The sequence below is a fragment of the Chrysemys picta genome, chromosome 7, assembly GCF_011386835.1.
Source record: "Chrysemys picta bellii isolate R12L10 chromosome 7, ASM1138683v2, whole genome shotgun sequence".
Taxonomy (NCBI): domain Eukaryota; kingdom Metazoa; phylum Chordata; order Testudines; family Emydidae; genus Chrysemys; species Chrysemys picta.
The window spans coordinates 53,941,300-53,969,206 of record NC_088797.1 but is presented as its reverse complement, the minus strand read 5'-3'; the positions used below and the strand labels follow the sequence as shown (position 1 = coordinate 53,969,206).

General features: G+C 46.5%; 1 protein-coding gene across 1 annotated transcript in view; it reads left to right on the top strand.

The window, feature by feature from the left end:
* Positions 1–22,999, top strand: part of LOC101947352 (zinc finger protein 3-like) — a 33,236-nt gene extending 10,237 nt beyond the window's left edge. Inside the window, exon 4 of the mRNA XM_065553213.1 lies at positions 22,720–22,999. Within this exon, the coding sequence (XP_065409285.1) occupies positions 22,720–22,859 (140 nt within the window). The 3' untranslated portion in view covers positions 22,860–22,999. The remainder of the gene's footprint in view (positions 1–22,719) is intronic.
* Positions 23,000–27,907: the final 4,908 nt, after the last annotated feature.

Below are 27,907 nucleotides of genomic sequence, written 5' to 3'. Positions count from 1 at the left end.
TGGTGCCTGCCTACTGGCTACCGAAAAAGTAGCTGCTGAGAAGCGGCAATGTCAAGAAGTGCTACTGCCGAAATGCCATCAACGGCGGCAACGTCTCTTGACGTTGCCACTTCACGGTGGCATTTCGGCGACTGCTTAACCGACGGCCATGGTCCTCGGCTTCTAGTCGTCCAGCGCCCGCCCCACATAAACGGTTGGGGGACCACTGCTTTAGGCTTAGGGGTGGGGGCAGAGTTAAAGTTGCATTACAGGGGTGACGTGGTTTTCAGAGGTTTAAGTTTAGCCACCATCCACATTCTGGAAGGGCATGAGACAGCACTGAACAACCTTAACTTTGCATATGGGCTTTTAATTTCCTTGATTTATTTTAATGGATTTTTTTTGCCACTATAACTGTGTCTACACAGAGCTTTTGTTGCCATAGCTATGTTGGCTGGGGATGTGATTTTTTTTTTTTTCCCCCTCCCATAACCAACAGAACTATGCTGGCAAATCTTTTGCATGCAGACCAGGCCAAATTTGGCATGTGGATTTTAGTGCACTTTGAAATATTGTTCTTAACCCAGAAATGTTGGTATCAGGGCAGAACCCAAGAAAGATGTGCAATACATGTCTTCAAAATATCTCTGGTAGGGCTCATACTCAAATGCATGGGTGTAGCTTATTTTCAGTGGCCACAGCATGCCCCCTCTAGCCAAACAATTATTGTGACAGCTGATTGTTGGAAACACTCTGGCTCTTAACAGAGCCTTAGTCTTGGTGTCCATGTGCATTTCAGTCTCTTTGACTTTACAGTTTGGCTCATGCTGATCTAAAATTCCAAACTCTAGTTATTAAACTTTTTCAATACTGCTTGCCCAAAGAGGCAGTGCTAGCTGAGATAAAGACCAAGTGCCTGAGATCAGTTGGGGGACAATGAGAACCGCAGTTTGAGCCCCATGTGGGTGCAAGGAAATGTTATAAGAGCATGGTGAGTTTGTAAAAAGCTGCTTTTGGGGATAGGGGTGTATCTCAGGAACTTCTTGATCAAATAACCCCACATTTGTGTGTGGCTGCTGCTGGAGCGCAAGTACTGTTCTTGGAGCTTCAGTGTTAGCTGCAGTAGCAGACAGTGCAGCATGTTCATTCAGCAGAACTCTATCTTATTCATAAGACCACAGGGTCGGTTCAGTGGTGAAGGAACTACAGGAACACTAACCTATGTATGCCTGTGACAATTGTACTAGCTCAGTCAGTGCGCCAGGACACTGCCCCCTAGGCTGGCCAAAGGTGCCCCTCCTATGAACGTCTCCTTTTATACATTGATAGAAACAGTTACGTATCACATTCCTGACATGGTTAGTTACCAGACCTACACCTGGTACCTGCTAGTTGGAACCAAACATCCTCATCCATTATCCTGTCATCCCATCCTTATCTTACAAGGGGGTTGGTGTGTCCTTGCACCATCTCTCAAGAATGTGTTTATGTGGTTACTTGGGAACTCGGGGTGTTCTTCTACCATCCTCTCTGGTCAGGAATGTGCTTGCTTGGTCAGCCAATACCTAGTGTTATTTTGCCAAGGCCAGGCCTGCTCTGGTTCCCAGCCTTTGGTTCACTGTTTGTAATTGAGGTAGGCCTTACTGGAGCATAACTAACTCTTCCCTTCTCCGTCATAAGCAACACAATTCTAGACAATCTGAGTAGGCATGTGCAGTTTAGAGCAAACAGAAAGAAATGTTGAACCTTAACTATAGCAGAGCTGGCACGTTACTATAATAACTTCCCAAGTGTGTTGAGCCTGTGACAGTCAGGTGGGCTCATCTGTTGAAAGAGACAATGCGAAGTTCCTATTTAGGAGTCCTTGGGAGGAGATAAGGCAGAGAGCAGTGGGAGGGGAGACGATAGGGAGCTGGTGCAGGGAGGGTGAGAGTAGTGGGAGGAAGTGAGGGGTTTGGGGAGGATTAGAGAGAATCAAGGAGGGTTGGGTGAGGAAAAGGGGAGACTGGGACTGCAGTTCCTGGGAAATGGTCATGGGGTGGGCTGGGGGAATGGGAGATTTGGAATTAGGAAAAGGGGGTGGAGCTGTGGTGCTGTTGGTGGGGCACGATTGGATAGGCAGTCCAGGTTATGGAGGGCTGGGGGAACTCTGGGGTAGTTGGAACAGGAAATGGTTGGGAAATGGTTGCTCTAGTGAGCGGGGAGGGTCTGGTGGGAAAGGGACGACGGGAAGGTTTCATGGAAAGATTTGGTGCAGTCTCCAATGACCTATTGTGATGCTTTGGCATTCCACCCACATCAGGGAGGGTTGTCACTGCCTGCCCTGTAACCCTGGGTGTCTGCTGTGCTGCTTTGGCTCAGAGCCCTGCTACAAGCAGTATGCTTACAGTGCAACAGCTTCACTCTGGCTTCCACCAGCCTGGGTTACTCTTTGCAACGTGACCCCTATTCTGCCCCCCCCCCCCCCATCCCCTAGTCCTGAACATCTCCTCCACTGTCTGCCTGTAGATGGGTTTCAGAGGGGTAGCCGTGTTAGTCTGTATCAACAAAACGAAGCGAAGGCCAGCACAGAGGAAAACAAAGAGAACAACAGAGTTTAGCCAGTGTGTTTTGGGGAAAGTCGAGGAGACCACAGAAAGCCTGTTTGAACTGGCACACAAAGCACCAGGAACAAATGTCGCTCCAGGCAGCTTGGTAATGAAAATCTGTCACAGTTTTGGTGGAGAATGAGGGCATCTATCTCGCATTAGAAAGCATTAGAGCCCCAAGTCCTAACCTACTTTCATACTCACACACCCACTACCCCAAAGCTGGCCAGGCTTGGGTGTAATGCAAGAAGAAGGGGGCGGGAGGGATGGACGGAAGTGCTGTCCTGGGCCCAGGGCGTCCGAGAATCTGCTGTGCTCTCTGAAGTGCTCCAGCTCTCGAGGGTTTTAGAGACGCATACAAAAACTCTCTAAATTATTAGTTGTCCCATTACAGCCCTTCCTGGCTTTCGTCATGGACGATGTTTGCTTGGTTTAGTGGTTACAGCAACAATATTACACCCCAAAATCAATAATTGCTATTGCTTGCCAAAAGGGCTTCCCATTCCACTTCCACTCCAGGCCCCCCACAGGAGGAACCAGGTTTGTCCCAATGGGATCCAGGGGAGGTCCGGGGCCACCCACCTGGTATTTTGCTGTGGCTCTACTGTGTTTATCTGGACCATGCACTGTCTCCAAGGTACCTCCCCTCCAGCCTTGCGCCACACTGTGGCTTGGGCCCCATCAGCAGCTCGAGTCAGGGAGAGCCTTTGGAGGTATTCTCCCTTCTCAAAATCCCATGGAGAGAGAGAAACCCAGATAGTCCAGGCAGGTGGCTGGTCCACAACGGAGGCCCACGATGCGATGACCAGAAATCTAGGGAGAAACATATGTTTTGAGCTGATTGGCATGCGCCCATTTCAATTTGCGTGGTAGCTGAAGCTGGTACACTACCGGGGAAATGCGATTTACAATCGGGTACAGACTCACCCACTTTTGCAACATTACCTTGTCTCCAATTTGCCATCCCCAGATGTCTTTAATGACAATCCCCTTACGCTTAGCCTTTTCCTTATCTAAAGCGGTTTCTACAGCTTCGTGGGTTTTTACATAGCTTCTCCCTCCACTGGGCAAAGCTGAGCTTTTTGGTTGTGGCAAACAGAAAATGTGATTGTTGGTAAACACAGTGCTTACATTACATTTACATTTGTTTATTAGCTGGTTGCTAACACTTCCATCCTCCCAAAACACTTCTTCCCAGGAATTAACACATATACATTGCCCATTATACAGTACTTTGATCTCATTATCCAATTCATCCCACATACAGGATCCTAGTACAATGCCTTTACTACAGTGCTCTGGAGCAACAGGCAAGGACAAGCACACCCACTTTTGAGGAGTCCACTCGGTACAACCTCTGGTGTCCAACTGCATCCCTCCCTCCCCAGCCCACTGTCTCGAGGTCTGGGGTAGCCAGAAGGATCCCATGTGCAATATGGGGAGTGGGCTAACTTTCCATATCTTTGCCTCCAGAGCCTGTTGGAGTGCAATTTTTAACAACAATTTTCTCCAATTAAAAGGTCTGGCCTTACTATGCTAAAAGCATACTACATCCATTCGTATTGATAAGTATCAAACAGTGATCCTTTTTTTTTTTTTTTTTTTTTTTTTTTTTTTTTCCTTTAGCAAGTGTATCAAAACCTTAGTGTTTTCTGATATTACCCAAAACATTTTGTGTTCCAAGGTGGATAAAGCAAGTATCTGCATTTCAGTACATCCCATAGCTACAGCAGTATGGTTTTTCATTTGTTTTTGTATTAGGCTGTCCTATAGCTGGGACAGAGAGCTTAATTTATTCTTAATTACCTCCAGATCTACAGTATGTATAATCCCTGCTCCAAAACCAGTTTCTCCCAATATGTTGTCTGCTGCCTGGGGAGGTTTCCCTGCAGCATTTGGTAGACAACAGTGCTAGCAACCAGACAAACACAAAACAAAACATGGAACACACAACACAATTTCTATTGTGACAGTGGATTCATGGTATTCTGGGCTGCCCTTCAGCTGGTATCAGCTTTTCCTGATTTTCTAAAAGACAAAAAGAACATATTTCTACCCCTTTGGAGGTGGCAGATTATTGCTTAAAATATTCCTTTCTTTATAAATACCCTTGCTGATTGCAGGCAAAACAGAGACATTAGCCCCATATTTTCCTGTGTTTGTTTTATAGGCTGGCCAGATTGCAATGGCTTTTACCTTTATCAGGTCATGGTATTTTGCATTAACACAGATGCTTTCTGGCTTGCATTTGGATCCAAAGCCATCAGCAGCTCAGAGACTCTGTCTTACAAGGGGCACAATCAGCTTTCACCCGAGTTTTGATTACTTTTAACTTCTTGCTTCCAAAACACACAGTGATTTAAAAAGGAAAACACAACCTATTGGGGCTCCTTTTTGGCAAAGTGACAGTTTGATTACACAGAGCCACCTGAAGGCTCAGTGTGGGGCATGGTCTTTGTCTCTTTTACTACAGCTCTTATCTGCTATTTTGTTCCCCAAAAAAAACAGATTTAAAATCTTTTCCCATTCTCCTGGCTTTGATTGCCCTGCTGCAGCCACGACTTTGGTTTTTACTTAAAACAGTTTAAATTTTGTAGAGCATTGAATTACCTTAAGGGTTAAATGCTAAATACCAAAGTTAAACAACACTAGTTACCTATGTCTGGCAAAAATGTTTTTTGGTTTTGCAACTTTGAATGGAAGATTCAAATGGATTTTAGTGGTATTATTTAAAACAACACCAATTTATCTCAAACCTACAAAACAAAGATTATACACACCAGGAGTGTTCTTTTAGCAAATGGGACTAATTTGTTCATAGTCAAATGATTTCACTTAAATAACCTCTTTGCCTGGATTATTTACAGACATTCTTTGGAAAAGGGCCCATTTTCCTTCAGAATAACTGCAAAGAAACCAAGAATTGTTGTCTTCTTTAACACCTTTACAGCGTTCAACTGATTAACTCTCTCCAGAGTTAACTTCTCACTCTCTTTCCTTAAATCACTTGCTTATCTCACAAAATGACACCTTAATCAACTCAAATTTTACCATGTTTAAGTACTATTTCAGGGATTTAAATTCCCCATGTCTGCACTTATTGCGTCCTTCACTTCTGCCACTATGCTTTTAAGGTTTTCAACCCATTTCTTTATCTGTTGCCTGCCTGCTTGTCTGGGCCCGATCCTTTTTTTCTTGCTGCATTGTCCCTTTCCATGGGCAGAGGCTTTGTTCCGCTACCAATTTAGCAAGGTGGGTGGGCTCCTTAACTAGCCCCCACCCCTCCTGGTCCCTTTTCTTTCTGTAATCACCCCACGGGGTGCTTTTCCTTGTAGTTGGGGGAGGGGTGCCGTACATTCAACCTTTTCCCCCTTCACCTGCTATAATGGCTGCCACCTGGACAGAATGCATGCCCAATTGGCATTTTAACTGTTTAATTTCCTTTTCATGACAAGCACACTGCTGTTGTGGCGTATTTTGAGCACAAATGGTCAAATTTTTAACGAGTCCCTGAAGGACCGGTACTTGCTTAGCCAGCGCTTCCAGGTGGGTGCGTTTCTCCTTTTCCGCCTGGAAGTCCTGTCTCAGGGCCTGCAACTTGTCCTGGGCATAGGCTTGGGTTGCAGCCTGGTTAGTAATTTGCGCTTTCAGTTGCTCAATTTCCATCAACTGTCGGGTAAACACCTCCTCCCTTCTCCCCAACTCCTTTTTCTGTCCCAACAATGTCTGATACCACATGGCTGCTGCAGTCCAAATTAATCCCACAATTGCCCCTAGGTTTTTACCCTTCAGCTTTTCATCCTCGCCATACAGGTCTAACAAATCCTGCTAAGTCAACACTCTTTTCTGGAGCTCTGCCACGGAACCCCAGGGATTGTATCCCACCTTGGTGAGAGCCCTCTCCCACCAGGAGAGGTTTTCACACACACCCTTGGAAAGAGGTAGCAGGGTCCTGTCCCTCTTTGCTGCCTCCCCCGTGGCTTGGGCATCAGGTTCACCTGCCTCCCATGGCACCAGCTAACTGGGCAGCTGGACTTCCATGTCCGCACTCCCTACAGCCCGTATGTCCGGCCTTGAACCCATCGCTGATGCCATCGCCCACAACTGCGGGACTCCCAAGTCCGTAGCTACACCCTTCTGTTTCCCGAACATCATGTCATAATCCCTTAGTACAACTCTTAAGATCTTTCAGTCACTTTCATTTATTTCTGTATTAGGTTGTCCTGTAGCTGGTATCAGCTTTTTCTGATTTTCTGAAAGACAAAAATAACATTTTTCTACCCCCTTTGGGGTGGCATTGATTATTGCTTAAAATATTCCTTTCTTTTACAAATACCCTTGTTGATTTCAGACAAAACACGAGGAATTACCTCCATATTTTCCTGTGTTTTTATTCTATAGGCAGGCCAGATTTTAATGGCTTGTATCTTTTAAGAGTTATGGGGAAGTTATTTTACTGTTCAGTCACTAAATCCATGAGGTGGTGTACCACAGTTTTTCTTATACCGCAGACCAAGTTTATAATGTTTTTCCTGCTGTGTTAAGCTTTAAGTTTACTCACAGGTAATAGCTGAGGAGCATCATTACCATATTACCTTAAAGGATTTTTCCAAAAATCATACACACTATACTTGTTACAGGGTACTTATTAACATTACATTTATCCTAATGTTTAATATTAACAATAACATTAGCATTAAATCTATGAAAGGTATTATACCATGCCTTTTATTTAGACAATTTGTTTGCTGACCAGGAATGTCCTTTATTTTCAGTTTCTTTGTGCTGGCAGTTGTTTCCTTCATCAATCAGATAGGTAATTTGCATTAACACAAGCTTGGCTATTGGATTCAAAGCCATCAGCAGCTCAGAGACTCTTGTCTTAAAAGGAATACAATTAACTTCCACCAGAGTTTTGATTACTTTTAACTCTTGCTTCGAAAACAGACAGATCTGAAAAAGAAAACACAATCTATTGTGGCTCCTTTGGAGCCCTAATAGAATTTTAATTGAGTAGCAGGTTTCGTTTGCATTTCTTTCACCCCTTCTATAATATACACTGCACATGTCCTGGGGAAAATGCACCTTCCTTCTATAGTTTAACTTCTATACATATCAATTTTTTTTTTTACATAAGGTGTAACTGTTTCTTTTGTTCTTACAGAGTTTTCATTTACCCTTATCAAAGTGACAGTCTGATTACACAGAGCCATCTTAAGGCTCAGTGTTTCTAACATTGCTTCTTTTTATTTTGTGCACCTCACCCCTGCTGTTGCTTCAGAGGGGCACTGTCTTTTTGTTTTTGTTTTAAATTTCTTATTCTTTTACTACAGCTCTCATCTGCTATTTTGTTACAAAACAAACAAACAAACAAGAATCCACAGTCTTTCCCTATTCTCCTGATTTTGACTGCCCTGCTGCAGCCATGACTTGGTCTTTATTTAAAAACATTTTAAATTTTGTAAAGAATCAAGTTACCCCTTAAGGGTTAAATACCAAATTCCAAAGCCAACCAACACTGATTACCTGTGTCTGGCAAAAAGGTCTGTCAGTTTTGCAACTTTGAATTAAAGAGTCAAATGGATTTTTAGTGGCATTATTCAAAACAAAACTAATTTATCTTAAACCTACAAAACAGGATTTGACAAGTCAGGAGTGTTGGCCTAGGTCCCTAACACTCCACACATTTACACAATATATCTGTACACACACAGAGAGATACAAACACTCTTCCGCTTAACATCCCTTACACTGCTTTAATTTTTACACAGCTGTACATAGATTACATTTGCTATACATTATATTTGGGGCAGTTAAGTTCCAATAGAACCTCCCCTATGTTCTTTTAGCAAATTTGACTAAATTGTTCAGTCAAATGATTCAAAGCAGATTGTCTTTCTCTCTGGCTTATTTACAAACATTCCTTTGGAAAAGAGCCCATTTTTCCTTCAGAATGGCTGCAAAGAAACCAAGAATTCTTTTTCTATTAACACTTTCCTTTGTTAACATTTTTACAAGGTTCAACTGCTTAATTCCCTCCGGCCTCTGTAGAGTTATCTTCTCCCTCTTTCCTTAACTCACTTTCTTATCTCCCAAAATGACCCCTTCAACTCAGATTTCACCATTCCAAGTATTGTCCCAGCATCTGAAATCCCCATGCCTGTACTTACTCTTTTCCTTACTCCTGCCACTATGCCCCTCAGGGTTCCCAACCTGTTTTCCAATCTCTTTATCTGTTTCCTGCCTGTTTGTCTGGGCCTGATCCTGCTTTTTCCAATGAACCTTTCCTTTCTATGGGCACAAGCTTTGTTCCACTACCAAAGCTTTGTTCCACTACCACTTTAGCAAGGAGGGTGGGCTCCTTAGCTAGCCCCCACCTTTCCTGGTCCCTTTCCTTAAACATTTTTCAAAATTGTGAAATGACCTCAATATTACACACACAATACTACACTGCCCAAACTCCTATATACTTCAGAGATTGGTTTAACAGAACAGGATCTGGATCTTATGTTTGCTCGTGCCAGTGCTTATGATTTTAACCCACTCTGGGCCAGAGGGAGAGATGCTAAGCTTCCCTCTGTATTGCTCGGGCTTCTACCACCGAGAGTTCGTACAACAAACATAAAAACCCCTCCTAGGGCAGAGTGAGAAACCCTAAGTTCTCCTCTTATCCTCAGTCATGCTACGACCGAGGGTTTATGCACCTTCTCTTGAACATTTTTAAAAGCTTGTTCAAACTTTCCTGTCGCCCCTGACACCATTCAGCGAGTGACACAGCCTAGATTCTGAAATCGTAGCTTATATTTGTTATTTTCCTGCTACCTATCTGGAGGCCAGCAGGTTTGGTTAACCAGATTGTTTTGTGCCAAGTTTACTTGGTGCACACCAATATTTACAATAACTGAGGTACTTTACCAATATTCCCCCTTTCGCAATTCTCCACCAATTATGTTACACTAATAAAATAATACCAACAGGATCTTATAAGAAGGATAAGGCAAAATGCCACGTTTATTGCAAATACAACAGACAGTTGTTACATTCATTCATTCACACGAACACTCACATAGATTCTGCATTAATCAGTTATGGTTACCAGCCTGGAAGTTGCTCGTGACAGAATACTGGCCAGGTATCCTGTCCACGAGAGTGGTGCCGAGTCTGTGTCAGATGCGCACCTGATGCTCCTGGAGGGTGGTAGCAGAACCCGAGACTCAGAATCCATAGTCTTTAGAGTCCATTTTTATAGGAATTTATTCCTGTGGGAATTGCTTCATCCTGCTGTTGCTGAATCAATCAGCAGGTGACACATTCCTGATGGCTCCGTGCTGTCAGATGTTGGTTTTTCTCATCCTTTGAGATGGTGGGGTAGATTCCAGTTTGCCCTCTGGGGGTCATCTGGTTGTTTCCACTTGACGCCTTCTTCGGCCGATGGATTCTGCATTCCTAGGCTGGCACCTCCCTGATCATTCATGTAAACCAAGCATTCATTCACATACATTCCTTCTTTTAATCACATTTATTTTACTGTCTCCACCACTTTTGGGATGTTTCTCAAATAAATTAGTCTCCCTGCCCTTTGATTATAGAGGGAGGGGTTTTTTTCTGTGCTGCCTCTAAGAGAAGTTGCCGTTACAATATATCATTTTGAGTGGAGAGTTAATTAATGGCTTACCGCCTTTGTTTACAAAGTATCAATTACAGAGCATGATTAGAGAACAGAGTCAATTGACTGTTTGCAAGTTTTACATAGCAATAAAGTATCTTTCTGAGAACAGATGCAATCAATGGCTTACAAGTTTTACACAGACAGTAGCTTGTAAGTTAACAATAAATCCAAGAGATTTTACTTGGTAATGCTATGAGATTTAAATTATGGGGGAGCAATTATGGGGAATCACTTTCATTTCTAATATAAACCTTCTTTAATATCCCTACACTGCTAGGAGTGGGGGTGTATGCACCGAAAATTATATGTGTGGAGCGAGACTCCCTGAGTCTTCCCCTCCTATTACCCAGACTTCTAAAACCGGGAGTGTACCCACCTGCACCCTATCCCCGCCAACTGGGGTGGAGAGAGGAATGCTAAACCCCTCTCTGGTTCTTAGGCCTACTACGGCTGAGAGTGGGCACACCTTTAATCAGAAAATCCTCAATATGTAATACCAACAGTGCTGGACAGAGCAAATATGAAATACCAATGGCGGACGAGGCGTGCCACAGGGTTCCCCGCCTCTGCAATTCTCCACCAAAATTGTGACAGATTTTTGTTACCAATCTGCCTGGAGCATCAGGTGATCAGGCTGATGCCGCAGGATCACATGGGGAGGAGATGACGAAACACATCAAGTGTCTAGATTTTAAAGCTTTATTGATAAAATAATAAAATCACAGCAGAGAGTGCTGGGAACGCTCCCACGTCACTCAGGGGAAGAAAGAAAGCATTAGAGCCCCAAGCCCTAACCAATTTCATGCTCACACACGCACTGCCCCAAAGATGACCAGGCTTTGGTGTAACATAAGAAGAAAGGGTGGGGGGAGGATGGACGGGAGTGCTGTCCTGGGCCCAGGGCGTCGAAGAATCTGCTGTGCTCTCTGAATTGCTCCAGCTCTCAGGAGGGTTTTAAGTCCTGGGCTCCTTTGGGGGTGTTCCGTTCCGCGACCTCTGTTTCTGGTGCTTTTTGTGCCAGTTCAAACCGGCTTTCTGTGGTCTCCTCGATTTTTTTCCCCAAAACACACTGGCTAGACTCTGTTGTTCTCTTTGTTTTCCTCTGTGCTGGCTCTCGCTTGTTATAGGCTGGATCTGCAGGTCTGTGTCTGTTCCATTCCGGGCTCCCCTCATTCTTGGCTGGCAGCTGAGAGTCAGATGTGTGCTGTGGCCTTGAGTGTTTTATCTTCGGGCCTAGCAGGGCGTGCCCTTCTTCTTTCTGTCCCTCCCCTCTCTTGGCCTCTCATACTCCTGTAAAGGAATCTTTTATTCCCCACTCACACAACTTTGACCCTCCCCAAAATGCTTTGCGATGCTTGCAACAGCGTTCACCACATACAATGCTGATCTGCGTTCCCCGGGGACTCCCTGAGGAAGGGGGCCATTGGGTTGTGACAGTGGCCCATTCCCAACAGTTGACAAGAATCGGTGAATATCAAAAGAGGGAAAATTACTTTTTGTAATGACCCAGCCACTCCCAGTCTTTATTCAGGCCTAATTTGATGGTGTCAAGTTTGCAAATTAATTCCAGTTCTGCAGTTTCTCGCTGAAGTCTGTTTTTGAAATTTTTTTTGTTTGAAGAATAGCCACTTTTAAGTCTGTTGTTAAGTGTCCAGGGAGATTGAAGTGCAAGAGATCCACTTCCTGGACACTACAGTGCAAATAAGTGATGGTCACATAAACACTACCCTATACCGGAAACCTGCTGACTGCTATACTTACCTACATGCCTCCAGCTTTCATTCAGAACACATCACACAATCCATTGTCTTCAGCCAGGCCCTAAGATACAACCGCATTTGCTACAATCCCTCAGACTCATAGACTTTAAGGTCAGAAGGGACCATTATGATCATCTAGTCTGACCTCCTGCACAACGCAGGCCACAGAATCTCACCCACCCACTCCTGTAACCAACCCCTAACCTTTGTCTGAGTTATTGAAGTCCTCAAATCGTGATTTAAAGACCTCAAGGTGCAGAGAATCCACGCTGCAGAGGAAGGCAAAAAACCTCCAGGGCCTCTGCCAATCTGCCCTGGAGGAAAATTCCTTCCTGACCCCAAATATGGCGATCAGTTAAACCCTGAGCATGTGGACAAGACTCACCAGCCAGCACCCAGGAAAGAATTCTCTGTAGTAACTCAGATCCCACCCCATCTAGCATCCCATCACAGACCATTGGGCATATTTACCTGCTAATAATCAAAGATCAATTAATTGCCAAAATTAGGCTATCCCATCATACCATACCCTCCATAAACTTATCAAGCTTAGTTTTGAAGCCAGATATGTCTTTTGCCCCGACTACTCCCTTTGGAAGGCTGTTCCAGAACTTCATTCCTCTGATGGTTAGAAACCTTCATCTAATTTCAAGTCTAAACTTCCTAATGTCCAGTTTATATCCATTTGTTCTTGTGTCCACATTGGTACTAAGCTTAAATAATTCCTCTCCCTCCCTGATATTTATCCCTCTGATATATTTATAAAGAGCAATCATATCACCCCTCAGCCTTCTTTTGGTTAGCCTAAACAAGCCAAGCTCTTTGAGTCTCTTTTCATAAGACAGGTTTTCCATTCCTCCGATCATCCTAGTAGCCCTTCTGTGTACCTGTTCCAGTTTGAATTCATCCTTCTTAAACATGGGAGACCAGAACTGCATACAATATTCCAGGTGAGGTCTCACCAGTGCCTTGTATAACGGTACTAACACCTCCTTATCTTTACTGGAAATACCTCGCCTGATGCATCCCAAGACCGCATTAGCTTTTTTAATGGCCATATCACGTTGGCAGCTCATAGTCATCCTGTGATCAACCAATACTCCGAGGTCCTTCTCCTCCTCTGTTACTTCCCCAATTTATAACCAAAATTCTTATTAATCCCTAAATGCGTGAACCTGCGCTTTTCACTATTAAATTTCATCCTATTACTATTACTCCAGTTTACAAGGTCATCCAGATCTTCCTGTATGATATCCCGGTCCTTCTCTGTATTAGCAATACCTCCCAGCTTTGTGTCATCCGCAAACTTTATTAGCACATTCCCACTTTTTGTGCCAAGGTCAGTAATAAAAAGATTAAATAAGATTGGTCCCAAAACCGATCCCTGAGGAACTCCACTAGTAACCTCCTTCCAGCCTGACAGTTCACCTTTCAGTATGCCCCATTGTAGTCTCCCCTTTAACCAGTTCCTTATCCACCTTTCAATTTTCATATTGATCCCCATCTTTTCCAATTTAGCTAATAATTCCCCATGTGAAACCATATCAAATGCCTTACTGAAATCGAGGTAAATTAGATCCACTGCGTTTCCTTTGTCTAAAAAATCTGTTACTTTCTCAAAGAAGGAGATCAGGTTGGTTTGGCACGATCTACCTTTTGTAAAACCATGTTACATTTTGTCCCAATTACCATTGACCTCAATGTCCTTAACTGCTTTCTCCTTCAGAATTTTTTCCAAGACCTTGCATACTACAGATGTCAAACTAACAGGCCTATAGTTACTCGGATCACTTTTTTTCCCTTTCTTAAAAATAGGAACTATGTTAGCAATTCTCCAATCGTACGGTACAACCCCTGAGTTTACAGATTCATTAAAAATTCTTGCTAATGGGCTTGCAATTTCATGCGCCAGTTCCTTTAATATTCTTGGATGAAGATTATCTGGGTCCCCAGATTTAGTCCCATTAAGCTGTTCGAGTTTGGCTTCTACCTCAGATGTGGTAATATCTACCTCCATATCTTCATTCCCATTTGTCATCCTACCATTATCCCTAAGCTCCTCATTAGCCTCATTAAAAACTGAGGCAAAGTATTTGTTTAAATATTGGGCCATGCCTAGATTATCCTTAACCTCCACTCCATCCTCCGTGTTTAGCGGCCCCACTTCTTCCTTTGTTTTCTTCTTATTTATATGGCTATAGCATCTTTTACTATTGGTTTTAATTCCCTTTGCAAGGTCCAACTCTACATGGCTTTTGGCCTTTCTCACTTTATCCCTACATGTTCTGACCTTAATAAGGTAGCTTTCCTTACTAATCCCTCCCATCTTCCACTCCTTGTAGGCTTTCTGCTTTTTCTTAATCACCTCTCTGAGATGCTTGCTCATACAGCTTGGTCTACAACTCCTGCCTATGAATTTTTCCCCCTTTCTTGGGATGCAGCCTTCTGATACTTTCTGCACCTTTGACTTGAAGTAATTCCAGGCCTCCTCCGCCTTTAGATCCACAAGTTCTTCAGTCCAATCCACTTCCCTAACTAATTTCCATAATTCTTTAAAGTTAGCCATCTTGAAATCAAAAACCCTAGTCCCGGATCTATTTTTGTTTATCCTTCCATCTAGTTTCAACTGAATTAGCTCATTATCACTCAGACCAAGGTTGTCCCCTACAATCATTTCTTCTATGAGGTTCTCACTACTCACCAAAACCAAATCTAAAATGGCATCCCCTCTTGTTGGTTCTACAACTACTTGGTCAAGGAATCCATCAGCTATCGCATCCAGGAAAATCTGAGCCCTATTATTTTATTACTAGCACTTGTCCTCCAGTATATATCTGGGAAGTTAGTCTCCCATGATCACACAATTCCCATTAGTGTTTACTTCATTAAAAACATTAAAGAGGTCTCTATCCATATCCAAATCGGATCCTGGCGGTCTGTAGCACACCCCAAGCACTATCTCAGGGGAGGCTCTAGTAGCTTTCTTTCCCAATGTGATTGTTGCCCAGACAGACTCTGTCTTATCCATTCCATCACTTCTTATTTCTTTATAGTTTACCTCATCATTGATATACAATGCTACTCCACCACCTTTGCCTTTATTTCGGTCTTTCCTAAACAGCACATAGCCTTCAATACCTATACTCCAGTCATGACTACTATTCCACCATGTTTCTGTTATCCCTATAATATCCGGTTTCACTTCCTGCACCAGTAGCTCTAGTTCCTCCATTTTGTTACCTAGGCTCCTCGCATTAGTGTACAAACATCTTAATTTTTGCCATTTGGCTTCACTGACATTCTTTACCCGATTAGGCACAGACATTCTACCACCAGTATCACCTATTAGACTGATATCTACACTACCCTTCCTCCTTATGTCCATTCTCATACCCATGGCTGTATCCTTTCTTACTTTGTTTTCTTCCCTCTCAATGTTAAATTCCAGTGTGGAGATTACCTGGACATCTCCCAACCATCTCCCCCAAATTCCTAATTTAAAGCTCTCTTAATCAGTTGTGCCAGCCTCCATCCTAGAAGTCTATTTCCCTCCTTACTCAGGTGAAGTCCATCCCGAGAGAACAGTCCTCTGTCCATGAATGCTACCCAGTGGCCATACATCCCAAAGCCCTCCTTATAACACCACTACCTGAGCCATCTGTTGATCGCCATAATCTTGTCACACCTTTGTTGCCCTTCTCTAGGAACAGGCAGAATCCCACTGAAGATCACCTGAGCCTCTATTTCCTTAAGCGTCTTCCCCAGCCTGGCATAGTCTCCCTTGATATGTTCCACCGAGAATCTAGCCGTATCATTTGTTCCCACATGAAGGACAATCAGCGGATTCTTTTCCGCTCCCATTAGGATCCTTTTAAGCCTCAGGTCCACATCCCGTATCTTAGCACCTGGCAGACAGCACACCCTTCTGTTCTCCGGATCAGCTCTAGTTACAGGCCTGTCTATTCTTCTCAGTAAGGAGTCCCCAATCAAGTAGACCTGCCTTTTCCTGGTGATGGTGTGATTCTCTGGTGTATCCTGTGTTCCCTCTGGCTGCAAGTCCTCTCTATTTCTATTGTCCCTTGCAATCCTCCGCAATCCATCCCGTACCCTCCTGGGGCTCATATTTGGTGTTGTTATCTCCATTGACTCTTCCCCTCTTCCTATGGGACTAGCTGCTCTTCTCTTCTTCCTTGCCCTCTCACCTTCAGCGACCACCTGCTGTGCCCCTTCTTCATTTTCCAACTCTGCAAACCTGTTCCTGAGCTCTATTTCTCCTTCACTAGCCTGTCTTTTCCTCTGCCTGGTTCTCTTAGTCACATACTTCCACTGTCCACTTTCCTCACCCAGCAGTCTCCCCTCAGAATTCTTTGGTCTTGCTTCCATCTGCAAGTCTGAGCTTTTCCCTTCAGCCTCCCCATGTCCTTGCTCCATCATCTGCTCGAACCCCCTTCTAAACTGAACCAGAGTTTCCACCTGCATCTCCAATCCTCGGATCTTTTCTTCCATCAGCTCTATCAGGCAGCACTTCATGCAGACAAAACTCTTCTCAGGTACCCCCTCCAGGATCATGTACATGCTGCAGCTTCCACATCCAGTCATCCTCATTGTGTCTTCCACTGCTGCCTCTGTATCGGTCATAGCCTTCCCACCTAAAACCTGTTAGTCTGGGAAACACAAACCCAATCAAACCACCACCACCACCCACAGCAAAACAAACCCCCAACAGGCACCAGAACACCACCCACTCCCTTCACTAGCCTGTCTATTCCTCTGCCTAGGTCTCTTAGTCTCCCCCGCAAACTCCCACTGAAACTCCTCTGTTTACAGCTCTGTTTGCTGGCTCCTGTGCCGCTGCAGCTGTCTATGCCGCTGCCTGACTGGCTACCTTTATAGGACCCCTGAGCAGAGAAGCCCCGCCCCCAATCAGGGCTTAGCTTTTCTCCCAGCACACTGCCCCTACCAGCCTCCACACATATAACTTCTCCTCACACACCTACAGGATCTCTATCAAGTGTTCTTAAAACTACAGTACCCACCTGGGGAATTGAAGAAACAGATTGACAGAGCCAGAAGAGTACCCAGAAGTCACCTACTACACACAGGCCCAACAAAGAAAGTAACAGAACGCCACTAGCCATCACCTACAGCCCCCAACTAAAACCTCTCCAGCGCATCATCAAGGATCTACAACCTATCCCTCACTTTCACAGACCTTGGGAGACAGGCCAGTCCTCGCTTATGGACAGCCCCCCAATCAGAAGCAAATACTTACCACACGACAAAAATACTAACCCAGGAACCAATCCCTTCAACAAATCCCATTGCCAATTCTGTCTGCATATCTATTCAAGGGACACCATCATAGGACCTAACCACATCAGCCACACCATCAGGGGCTCGTTCACCTGCACATCTACCAATGTGATATATGCCATCATGTGCCAGCAATGCCCCTCTGCCATGTACATTGGCCAACTGAATAAATGGACACAAATCAGACATCAAGAATTGTAATATTCAAAAACCAGTAGGAGAGCACTTGACTCTCCCTGGAATGCAACAACAGACTTAAAAGTGGCCATTCTTCAGCAAAAAAACTTCATAAACAGACTTCAACGAGAAACTGCAGAACTGCAATTAATTTGCAACCTTGACACGATCAAATTAGGCCTGAATAAAGACTGGAAGTGGCTGGGTCACTCCAAAAAGTAATTTTCCCTCTGTTGATACTCACACCTTCTTGTCAGCTGTTGGGAATGGGCGATATCCACCCTGATTGAATTGGCCCCATTAGCACTGACCCTCCACTTGGTAAGGCAACTCCCATCTTTTCAAGTGCTGTAATATATATAGCTGCCTACTGTATTTTCCACTCCATGCATCTGATGAAGTGGGTTTTAGTCCACAAAAGCTTATGCCCAAATAAATTTGTTAGTCTCTGAGGTGCCACCAGGACTCCTCATTGTTTTTTGTTTGCCTGTAGTGTCCAGCCCGCTCCTGGAACTCTCGCAGAAGTTACTAATTTCACTGCTCTTCTGAGGAGACAGTAAACATCAACTCATTAATTTAACTGGGGTTTGACACTCTTATTTCAATCACAGCGCTGTGTTAGTTTATATTAAAAGTAAAGCACATTTATTAATCAAAAAGGCATAGTTTTAAGTGATATCAAGTATAATAAATAAAGATAGAAAGGGTGACAGGGAAACAAAAGCAAATATACCCTCCTAAGACTAAAACCTGATTTAACAAACTAGAGTCTTTTGGTCAAAAAGGAGTCTTTCTCAGCAAGTCTCTCTTCCAGCAATGGCTTACAAGCTCCTCTGGCCTTGATCCTTTACAGAGTTCAAAGTGCTCAGTTTCAATGTCTCTTTAACTAAAAGGATCATTCAGGGGTTCTCTGACCATTCCTTTATAGTCCAGTAAACCTTTGATGTGTATTCTTCTGAAATGTATCCCTCCATGCCCCCTTTTCTCCTGCGGGGAAGAGACGTGATGTGGTCTGGCGAAGGCTTCATGCTGGTTCCTCCCTCCGGTGATACTGAGTGGTTATCTCCTTCCCTTGCTAGCTTGGTGGCTTTGTTTACCTTTTCTGTAAATGGATTTCCAGTGTCTCTCAAGTTATCTTGGAGACACATGCAAACAGGTGAAACCACATTCCTTTGTCTAGGGTGGGTACCTTACGTTCTGCCTGGCACACAATTAAGAACCTAATTCCACCATGTTTGTAATTTTGCATGTCACCCATGTGGTTAGATGTTGATAGATGTTTGGCTGCGTGTGTGTTCCCAATGCGTGCCGCCCCAGCCTTGCGCAGACAGCTGGCATAGCAGACCTCAAGCAAACTACCCAATGACCACAAGATCCGTTAAGGGACGAAGGCACCCGGCCAGGTTTATTGTCGACGAATGACTGTACTAGTATCCCGCAGACTCTACTGGACCACTAATACGTGAATGCCCATAACAATGGACCAGCTCAGTGAATGGCAGGACTTTCCGTTCCTCCCTAGGCCAGACAAAGATACTCCCTCTGGGATGCATCTTTATACCCCAATACAAGCAAGTAAGTACTGCCCCTCTGACATAGTTACTGTGGTTACTGCCCCCTGATGTGGCTAGTTATCACTTATTACCTTATACGTGTTGGTTTGATCAAAACAGCTCTATTACGTACTGTCATCCTGACCTTATCTTTTAGGAGGGGTCAGTGTGTTCCTCTTATCCTTGGGGAATGTTTTTGTACCATCCTTGATATTGGGATGTTCTGGTACCACTTGATATCTGGATGTGTTTGCATGAGTACTCTGTACTTCTTAGGAATGTGTATTTCTGCAATATCAGCCCTGTTCTTGCCAGATTCTGTGAGCAGGTCCTGCCTCATACCAGGCCTCTGATGCAAGGGCTTATGTCTCAGGCTCTCTTCCTACTACAACCCATACATGCCTCCCCCCACCCCCCACAATAGTATTAATGATCAGTGAGTTCTGAGTTCTTCATCAAGTGCTTGCTCATGTCCATTCAACTTAGTGTGTGTGCTCACCACGTGCACTGGTGCCAGAAGTTTTTCCCTCAGCAGTATCCATAGGGGACCGGCTCCGCACCCCCTGCAGTGGCGCGTACATGCCGAGGAATATATGGGGCCATCGGCTCCCGCCACCCTCAATTCCTTCTTGCTGCCAGTGATGGTACTGGAACTGTTGCTGCTTCAGCTAGTGCTGTTGCTGCTCATTCGTACAAACTAGTTATTTCTTGTATTATAGTGCATACAGTTTTCTGTTAGTGTTTGTAAATCCCTTAGTTATAGTTAGGGACTTCATAGGTCCCGAACAAGACTTTGCCTCAGGACGAGGCATGCCCCAGTCCCCAGGCTTTAAGCCCTGTGATCGCTGCAAGAAGCCTATGCCCATTAGTGATCCACACAGCAGTTGTCTGCGTTGCTTGGGTGAAGGGCACATTAGTGAAAAGTGCAAAATTTGCAAGTCCTTCAAGCCAAGAACTAAGAAGGAACACGATATTTGTTTAAGAGTGGTCCTTATGGAGTCGGCCCTCACCCCAGCACTGAAGCTCCGACTTGGTGCCGAGCACTGTGACCTCGGTATGCAGCGCCCCACCAGGACCGGTACTGGCACCGGTCCCCATCTGTGGCTCCGACCAAGAAGCCCAAGAAGACAGTGCTAGGTCTGTCTCCAACCTCCTGCAAGGGGAAGGATAAGACTCGGTGCGAGCAAGGTCCCATGCCGGGCAACTCTTCACCCCCATCGGGATCTCAGGCCCAAGCTCAGCCCGCTCCCTGCCGCCTTCCCTGGATAGTGGAAGAAGTCTCCATCAACTCCAGATACCGTCCATGCCAGAGGCCCTGCAGGCGGCACAGGAGATAAGGTCCCTCCTAGTGCCACCCACACTGGCTCCTGTGGTTACCTGGTCACAGGGTAAACCCACGTTCGGACCACTTCAGTCCCCACCTCCGCACCACCGTTCCTCGTCATGGGGGACGTCCTACCAGCGCTTACCCTCCCGTAACCGCCATGCCTCTGATTGTGAAAGGCAGACGCACTGCAGCCCCATTGGGTCCCCAGACCTTGGGCATGGGTAGAGAGGCTCAAGACCCAGCTCACCGGCTACTGGGTGCAGACATTTGGAGGCATGCACCCACCCACCCCGGCAGGAGTACCGGTCCCGGCACCCAGTATGTCCGTACCATGGTACCACTCCAGGGCCCCGTCGAGGGATCAATGTTACCATTCCTTGGACCATCGTTGATCCCCTAGGAGGGCATCACTGCGTGCAGGTGCTTTCTGGCACCAGGCCCATTCTGACTCCCGGTCCCACTCCTCATCCCGGTCCCATTCGTCAAGCGCGAGACATAGATTGCTGGCTTCAAGCTGTCACGGATCCGTCAAGCACCACCAGTCCCGAAGACCCTGTGATGGGTTGGATCACAGAAACCCCCTTGGGAACTGCCAACTGATGTGCCAATACTACTTCTGCCCCTGCCTTCTCTGCCCTGCCAGCTTGGGACTCCAGCACCCTGTCTTGTTGAGCCAGACACGCCAGTCTGCTCCAGCACAGACCCAGGGTCTGAACCACGTGCCCCAAAGCTGCAGACTTAACTGAAAGCCACTTAAGAAGTGTTCCTGTCTTTAACACTCAGATGCTCCCAATGGGGGCCAAACCCCAAATAAATCTGTTTTACCCTATATAAAGCTTATACAGGGTAAACCCCAAATAAATCTGTTTTACCCTATATAAAGCTTATACAGGGTAAACTCATAAATTGTTCACCCTCTGTAACACTGATAGAGAGATATGCACAGCTGTTCCCCCCCCACCCCCCAGGTATGAATACATACTCTGGGTTAATTAATAAGTAAAAAGTGATTTTTATTAAATACAGAAAGTAGGCTTTGAGTGGTTCCAACTAATAACAGACAGAACGAAGTGAATTACCAACCAAGTAAAATAAAATAAAACACGCAAATCTAAGCCTAATACAGTAATAAAACTGAATACAGATAGGTTTCAGAGTAGCATCATATGCATCCGAAGAAGTGGGCTGTAGTCCACGAAAGCTTATGCTCTAATAAATTTGTTAGTCTCTAAGGTGCCACAAGTACTCCTGTTCTTCTTTTTGTGAATACAGATAAAATCTCACCCTCAGGGATGTTTCACAGACTGGACACCTTCCTAGTCTGGGCACAATTCTTTCCCCTGTTACAGCCCTTGCTCCAGCTCAGGTGGTAGCTAGGGGATTTCTCATGATGGCTCCTCCTTTGTTCTCTTCCACCGACTTATATATCTTTTGCATAAGGCGGGAATCCTTTGTCCCTCTCTGGGTTCCCACCCCCTCCTTCTCAATGGAAAAGCACCAGGTTAAAGATAGATTCCAGTTCAGGTGACATGATCTATAAGACTTCATTACCCACTTGACAGCACACACATATACAGGAAGACTTACAAGTAAAACAGAGCCATCTACAGTCAGTTGTCCTGGTTGATGGGAGCCATCAAGATTCCAAACCACCATTAATGGCCCACACTTTGCATAATTACACTAGGCCCTCAGAGTTATATTTCATATTTCTAGTTTCAGATACAAGAGTGATACATTTATTCAAATAGGATGACCACTCTCAGTAGATTATAAGCTTTGTAATGATACCTTACAAGAGACCTTTTGCATGAAGCATATTTTAGTTACATTATATTCACACTCATCAGGATACTTTCATAAAATCATATAGAGTGCAACGTCACATCCTCCTCCTGAACTTACTGCCGGAGACTTGGACACTGACTATGGCGGAGGCAGTATACCTAAAATTCCTCTTTGGGCTCCCCTCTGGGGCAGACACTCCTGTGTCCCCCAAAAGGGAAAGAGACCCTGATCCAGCTGTGGGCTCACAGCTACCAGCTATGACAGACCTTTCACTGGCCAGCAAAATCCCCCCCCCCCCGCCCCTTCACTCAGGTTGGGCTTGCTTCCAGCTACAAAGTCCTTGAGGTCTGTTCCCACCGCAGCAGTCACCAGGACCCCAACTTCCAGCTCCAGGATACATGTCTCTGTGCACCTCTTCCACTCCATTACAGCCAGTTCGTGCTTCTGGGTCTCAATTTGCTTTGTCTTTTAAGTCCAGGGAGTGCGGGTGGGCAGCCTTTTCTTTTTCCAGAGCAGCCTTTTCCTGGGCAAATTGCACATACATTTCCATTTGTTTTCTCTTTAGACCGTCACTCGATGAGCTGGGATACCACAGAGAACCCCTTCCTGCCAGAACAGGCACCCCTCCACTCCTGTCTTGCTAAGTTAGACACTCCAGTCAGCACAGACACAGGGGTTGGGCCACACCTGTCTGCAGTTCACTGAAACTGAGATGCACTCAGCTCAGGGGCGTCTTAGCTTGTATGTTCTCAGCCCTGCCCGCAACCAGTTCAAGCCACAGCAGCCTCAGGACCAGGGGAGCCACCCCCGCCAGGAGCCTCCCCATAAGAAATCCAGAGACTACAAGAAGCGTCCTAGCCAACAGCTTTCACAGGCTTCTCAGTCGAGCTCGACCTGCAATAAGCAGGCGGGCAAGCGCTCGTTTTGAGGGTACACCCGAGGGCAACCTACCAGACTGTTCCCAGGATCCTTCCTCCCTCCCCTATTTTTACCAACCAGCTTTCTCCTTTCCTCCCTGCATGGGCATCTATAACATCAGACCGATGGGTCCTCAGTACGGTGGCATGGGGTTACACCCTTTAGTTGCTTTCTACCCCTCCTTCCCACCCCCCACTTCCCCGTCCCTCTTCAGGGACCCTTCTCACGAGGGGTTACTGCAGCTAGGTGCGGTGGAGGTTGTTCGTCCAGAGTACAGGAACAAGGGGTTCTATTCCCATTACTTTTAATCCCAAAGGCGGTCTGCAACGTATCCGGGACCTGCGAGACTTGAACCGCTTCCTAACGAAGCTGAGGTTCCGCACTGTCTCCCTGGCCTCCATCATCCCTTCCCTGGATCCGGGAGACTGGTACGCTGCCCTCGATCTGAAAGATGCGTACTTTCACATCGCCATCTTCGAGGGACACAGCTGCTTCCTCTGGTTTACAGTAGGTCCCAACCACTATCAGTTTGTGGTCCTCCCATTTGGCCTAGCGACAGCACCGCAGGTATTTACCAAGTGCATGTCGGTAGTGGCGGCTTACCTCAGACGTCAGGGTATCCAGATCTACCCATACCTCGACAACTGCCTGGTCAAGGGCAGCTCCAGGTCCAAAGGCATGTCACAATGCTCTTAGCCACTTGCAATCGCCTCAGCCTGTTGGTAAATGACAAAAAATCCCCATTAGTTCTGGTACAGAGGATAGAGTTCATCGGAGCAATGCTCAGCTCATCCTCCGCCAAAGCATTCCTGCCATTGGAGAGATTCAGGTCATTGCCGGACCTCATCGCGGAAGTCTCCGCGTTTCCCCTGACCACGGCCAGGGTTTGTCTGTGCCTCCTAGGTCACATGGCACCATGTACATATGCGGGGCACCATGCCAGGCTCCGAATGCGACCCCTGCAGCAATGGCTGGTGATGGTCTACTCCCAGTATAGGGACCACCTGGAAAAGGTCGTTACCATCCCCGCAACACTTACCTCGCTGCGATGGTGGACTGACCCCAGGAAAGTCCTGGAAGGAATTGCCTTCGTCAGCACTCCTCACTCAGTCGAGTTGGTTTCAGATGTCTGAGACCTCGGATGGGGAGCGCACCTTGGCACCCTCCAGATTCAAGGTATGTGGTCCCCAGAGGAAACAACGCGACACACAAACGTCAAAGAGCTCAGGGCGGTGCACAGAGCGTGCACGATCTTCCTACCTCACCTGTCAGGCAGAGTGGTCAGTCTTGATGGACAACAGAACCTTGATGTTCTACATCAACAGACAAGGGATGGCGCGATCCTCGGCCCTCTGCCAAGAGGCACTCCATCTTTGGGACCTCTGCATTGACTACGGAATCCACCTAGAAGCGTGTCACCTTCTGGGGGCCAGGAACACGCTAGCAGATCACCTAAGAGGGACTTTTCCTCTCACCATGAGTGGCTGCTCCACCCGGAGGTAGCCGATACAATCTTCCAGAGGTGGGGACCTCCCCAAGTGTATTTGTTTGCCACCAGGCAGAACAGGAGGTGCCACAGGTTTTGATCCAGACGGGGTCTGGGTAAGGGCTCCCTCTCCGATGCCTTCTTCCTGGTGTGGGCAGGAAGCCTGATGTACGCGTTTCCTCCAATTCCACTCATCAGCAAATTCCTAGCGAAAATCAAGAGAGACAAGGCTCAGGTTATCATGCTCCCCCAGTGTGGCCTCACCAGCACTGGTTTGGGACGTTATCGAGCCTGTCAGCGATCCCTCCGTGGCCCCTGCCGAACCTACTGGACCTGCTGTCACAGGATCATGGTTGACTCTTGCACCCCAACCTTGCATCCCTCCACTTCATGGCGTGGATGTTGCGTGGCTGAACCCTGAGGAACAGGCCTGTTTAGATGGGGACCAGAAGGTCCTCTTCGAGAGTAGAAAGCCCTCGACTAGGCGGACCTACCTGGCAAAGTGGACGAGGTTCTTCCGCTGGGCAGCTGAACGGGGCATCTCCCCTTTGCATTCTTTGGTGCAGTTGATCTTAGACTGCCTGCTTCATTTGAGGAACCAGGGCCTGGCGCACTCCTCTATCAAGGTACTTGTGGCAGCCATTTCCGCCTTTCATCCGCCACTCCAGTGGCAGACGGTGTTCTCCCATGATATAACGGTTAGGTTCCTCAGCGGTCTTGAGAGACTTTTTCCTCAAGTTTGGTCCCCGGCCCCTCAGTGGGATCTCAACTTGGTTCTGTCCAGGCTCACAGGTCCGCCCTTTGAGCCTTTGACCTCGTGCTCCCTGTCTCACCTATCATGGAAGGGAGCTTTTCTGGTGGCGGTGACGTCGGTGAGGCGAGTCTCCGAGCCGCGAGCCCTGACCTCAGAACCACCATACATCGTCTTCTGTAAGGACAAGGTTCAGCTCCGGGCCCACCCGGCCTACCTTCCCAAGGTGGTATCTAGTTTCCACATGAGCCAGGACTTCTGGTCTTCTGCCATGAGCTCCATGAGACTAGTGAAGAGAGGCACCTTCACGCTTTGGGTGAAAGAAGGGCCCTGGCTTTCTACCTAGATAGGACACAGCCTTTCCGTAAGTCTGCTCAGCTTTTCATCTCTACAGCTGTTAGGATGAAGGGCCTCCGGGTGTCCACACAGATGATTTCTAATTGGATCACCTCTTGCATTCAGACCTGCTACTAGTTAGTGGGAGTCCCTCTGCCGCCAATCGTCAGAGCCCACTGGACCAGAGCACAGGTATCTTCAGCAGCCTTCCTGGCACACTTCCCGATCCAGGACATCTGTGGAGCTGTGACGTGGTCCTCGGTGCACACGTTCATGGCCCACTACACCATCACTCAGCAGGCCAAGGACGACACTGGGTTCGGCAGAGCTGTATTGCAATCTACACGTCCGTGAACTCCTTACCCGCCTCCAGGGGTACTGCTGGGAGTCACCTAAGTTGAATGGACGTGAGCAAGCACTCGAAGAAGAAAAGACAGTTACCTTTCCGTAAATGGTGTTTTTTGAGATGTGTTGCTCATGTCCATTCCACACCCCACCGGAAACTCCAACCGTGGGGAAGGAAGGCAAGAAGGAACTGAGGGTGGGGGGAGCCGGCGGTGCCCTATATACACACACCATGTGCACACCACTCCAGGGGGTGCCGGAGCCAATTCCCTCCCTACCACTGAGGGAAAAACTTCCAGCACCGATGCATGTGGGGTGAGCACACACACCTAAGTTGAATGGGCATGAGCAACACATCTTGAAGAACATCAGTTACAGGGATTTTTTTCAGGGATACATTACATGATGCCCTTGGGAAAATATCACACCAACAGTGTGCCAGATAGCACTGTGATGCTTTTAGGGTCACAGCTCTCCCTAGGCAAAGCTCAGAACCAGCACTCCAGCCTCACCCTCCTTGACCTGTCACCTGCATTTGACACCACTGACCAGGCTCCTCCTCTTGAAACCTTGTCTTCTCTTGTCATCCTCTGGTTCCCCTCCTACCTCTTTAATCATCCTTCAGAATGCTCTAGGAGGATCCTCCTCACCCCAACTCATATCCATTCAGAATGGTGCTGGAGAAGAAACATCCATAAGGCTACCTCATTATCCTCAAACATGAATTGTGAAGAAAGGTTGAAAGAAATGGGCATGTTTAGTTTTGAGAAAAGAAGATTGAGAGAGGACCTGATAAGTCTTCAAAGATGTTAAGGGCTGTTAGAGAATGGTGGTTGTAGCGGGGTGGTCACGTGCTCCTGCCCTGAGGGGTTTAAGACAGCCCTGGGAGAGGGCTGTTGCAGGAGAAAGCAGCTACAAGGCTGATTGGGGAAGCAGCCGCAGCTGGGCCACATCCAATAGTGAGCTAGAGCCGGTTCACACTGGTTCCCGGGAACCGGTTGTTAAATTTAGAAGCCCTTTTAGAACCGGTTGTCCCGCGTGGGACAGTCAGCCTCACCTCAGTCCCTGGAAAAATTATGGAGCAGGTCCTCAAGGAATCAATTATGAAACATTTAGAGGAAAGGAAAGTGATCAGGAACAGTCAGCATGGATTCACGAAGGGGAAGTCGTGCCTGACTAACCTAATTGCCTTCTATGATGAGATAACTGGCTCTGTGGATGAGGGGAAAGCAGTGGATGTGTTATTTCTTGACTTTAGCAAAGCTTTTGATACTGTCTCCCACAGTATTCTTGCCACCAAGTTAAAGAAGTATGGGCTGGATGAATGGACTGTAAGGTGGATAGAAAGCTGGCTAGATCGTCGGGCTCAACGGGTAGTGATCAATGGCTCCATGTCTAGTTGGCAGCCAGTTTCAAGTGGAGTGCCCCAAGGGTCGGTCCTGGGGCCGGTTTTGTTTAATATCTTTATTAATGATCTGGAGGATGGTGTGGACTGCACTCTCAGCAAGTTTGCAGATGACACTAAACTAGGAGGCGTGGTAGATACACTAGAGGGTAGGGATCGGATACAGAGGGACCTAGACAAATTAGAGGATTGGGCAGAAAAAAACCTGATGAGGTTCAACAAGGACAAGTGCAGAGTCCTGCACTTAGGACGGAAGAATCCCATGCACTGCTACAGACTAGGGACCGAATGGCTAGGTAGCAGTTCTGCTGAAAAGGACCTAGGGGTCACAGTGGACGAGAAGCTGGATATGAGTCAACAGTGTGCTCTTGTTGCCAAGAAGGCTAACGGCATTTTGGGCTGTATAAGTAGGGGCATTGCCAGCAGATCGAGGAACGTGATCGTTCCCCTTTATTCGACATTGGTGAGGCCTCATCTGGAATACTGTGTCCAGTTTTGGGCCCCACACTACA